Source organism: Aplysia californica, unplaced genomic scaffold (genome assembly GCF_000002075.1).
Source record: "Aplysia californica isolate F4 #8 unplaced genomic scaffold, AplCal3.0 scaffold00385, whole genome shotgun sequence".
Classification (NCBI taxonomy): domain Eukaryota; kingdom Metazoa; phylum Mollusca; class Gastropoda; order Aplysiida; family Aplysiidae; genus Aplysia; species Aplysia californica.
The window spans coordinates 337,705-339,511 of NW_004797655.1; the positions used below are offsets into that span (position 1 = coordinate 337,705).

A 1,807-nucleotide genomic window follows, 5' to 3' on the forward strand; every position below is an offset into this window, starting at 1 on the left:
CACACACACACACACACACACACACACATACACAAAGTTAGAGCGGGGAAGGTCAAAGAAAGAGAAAGACAAATTGCGTCCCCCTTCAAGAAGAAGAAGAATTACACCTATAATAATATAACGCATGTCCAAACTTTACCCTCACTTTACAGCTTGTTCTGTGCATTTTATAATATTATTATTAATTCACGTGGATGAGCCGGACCTACTTTTACAGACGGCATCTTTGACGTCATCCACGAGAGATTTCAGCTCTGAAAAGACTGCTATCTTTCTCACGTGTGTGCAGGTTGGGTGAGAAGCGATTCCTTCTAGTTCAACAGAATCAATACCATCGCCTATACCTGGAGAAACATTGAAGTAATTATTATTGCTTTTAGTTGTAGTAGACCCCTTGAATCAACACAAAGGCTTTAGCTCCTTCACAGTCAAATGAAACATTGTCTACAACTATTTGTGTCACGACACGGTGGAATCAGGAGCTCGTCAAGTTTCAGGCGTATGGAGTAATAGGTATAATCTTAAATCATGTTCATTTGCCTTGCTTTTGATGAACAAAAATACCCATCAAGACATATGTGATTGAAGGAGATGGCGGCCATCTGGTGTCAGAAGTAAATTTAACAAGGAAATGGTCGCCTAAGTTTGGGGTCTTCCACAGCTCTGTCGTGTATTTAAAAATGCAAAAAAACATTTTCTGTGCTTTTGATCAGCGTTTTTCAGTAAACTCCACTCAGATGTAAGTATTTAAATGGACTTACAAGGCATTGAAAAAAACCCAAATTCTAAAGAAATTGCCTAAAGGGTGGACAGATGCCATTCTCTTCGACTTCTGTATTTCATCGGAATACCATATATGTATTGGTTGGGTTAATGAGCAAGTCTGAAATTGAAAGGGCTAAACCAAACGCCTTACTAAAAGAACAGTTGGATGACGGCAAATGACCAAGGCAATATTATTATTAATTAGGCTTAAGAGAGCATCTGAGCAGAAAAATTAACGGAAACTGTGATCCCCGATGCCTGTTTCAGATCTGACGTGATGATGATGATGTTGATGATGATGATGATGATGATGATGATGATGATGATGATGATGATGATGATGATGATGATGATGATGATGATGATGAAGATCATGATGATGATCACGATGATGATCATGATGATGATATCATTATCATGATCATGATAACGAGTTGTAATATAACTTTGACAATGAAATAACGAAACACACAGAGGGAGAAGAGATAAGTACGATGAATGTTTGATAGGAAAGGAGGAGCAGACCACATAAGAGCACCCTCCAACCAAGCACTCATTTAAAAAAATAAATAAATAACAGTTAAATGCTGGTTACCCAAAACACTTTACCTACAACAAATAACTACTCCACTCGCGCTACATTAAGCAAGAGAAACAGGTTTATTTCTATCCTCGACAGCTCAAGGAAATGAAGGCCGTTAAAAGTAAAAGTGAATGGGACGAAACATTTTAAAAAATTAAAAATATTAAGAAAGTAATAAGACTGAATTGTGAATTATCAAGGCCCATGACTGCATGTGCGTCAGTTGTAGGAACTATTGTTCTGATAGTGCTCTTGGTAACAACTGGTATTTAAAATGGCTGAGCTTCCATGTTAACCGAAACATCTTAGGTCGAAACACAACAAAAATGTATCCCTTAAAAGCTCTGCGACATTCGCATTTAAATATAGGTAATCACCATAAGATTTCCCACACTTCTTCCACTTGCCCATTCCTTATATCCCACCACCAACACTCCCGTTTACCCCAATCCCCCCCCC

General features: G+C 38.2%; 1 protein-coding gene across 1 annotated transcript in view; it reads right to left on the reverse strand.

Moving 5' to 3' along the window:
- Positions 1 to 1,807, reverse strand: part of LOC101861750 — a gene marked incomplete in the record, with an annotated part of 23,608 nt that overhangs the window by 10,827 nt on the left and 10,974 nt on the right. The window contains 1 exon segment of the mRNA XM_005103660.3: positions 210 to 344. Within this exon segment, the coding sequence (XP_005103717.2) occupies positions 210 to 344 (135 nt within the window).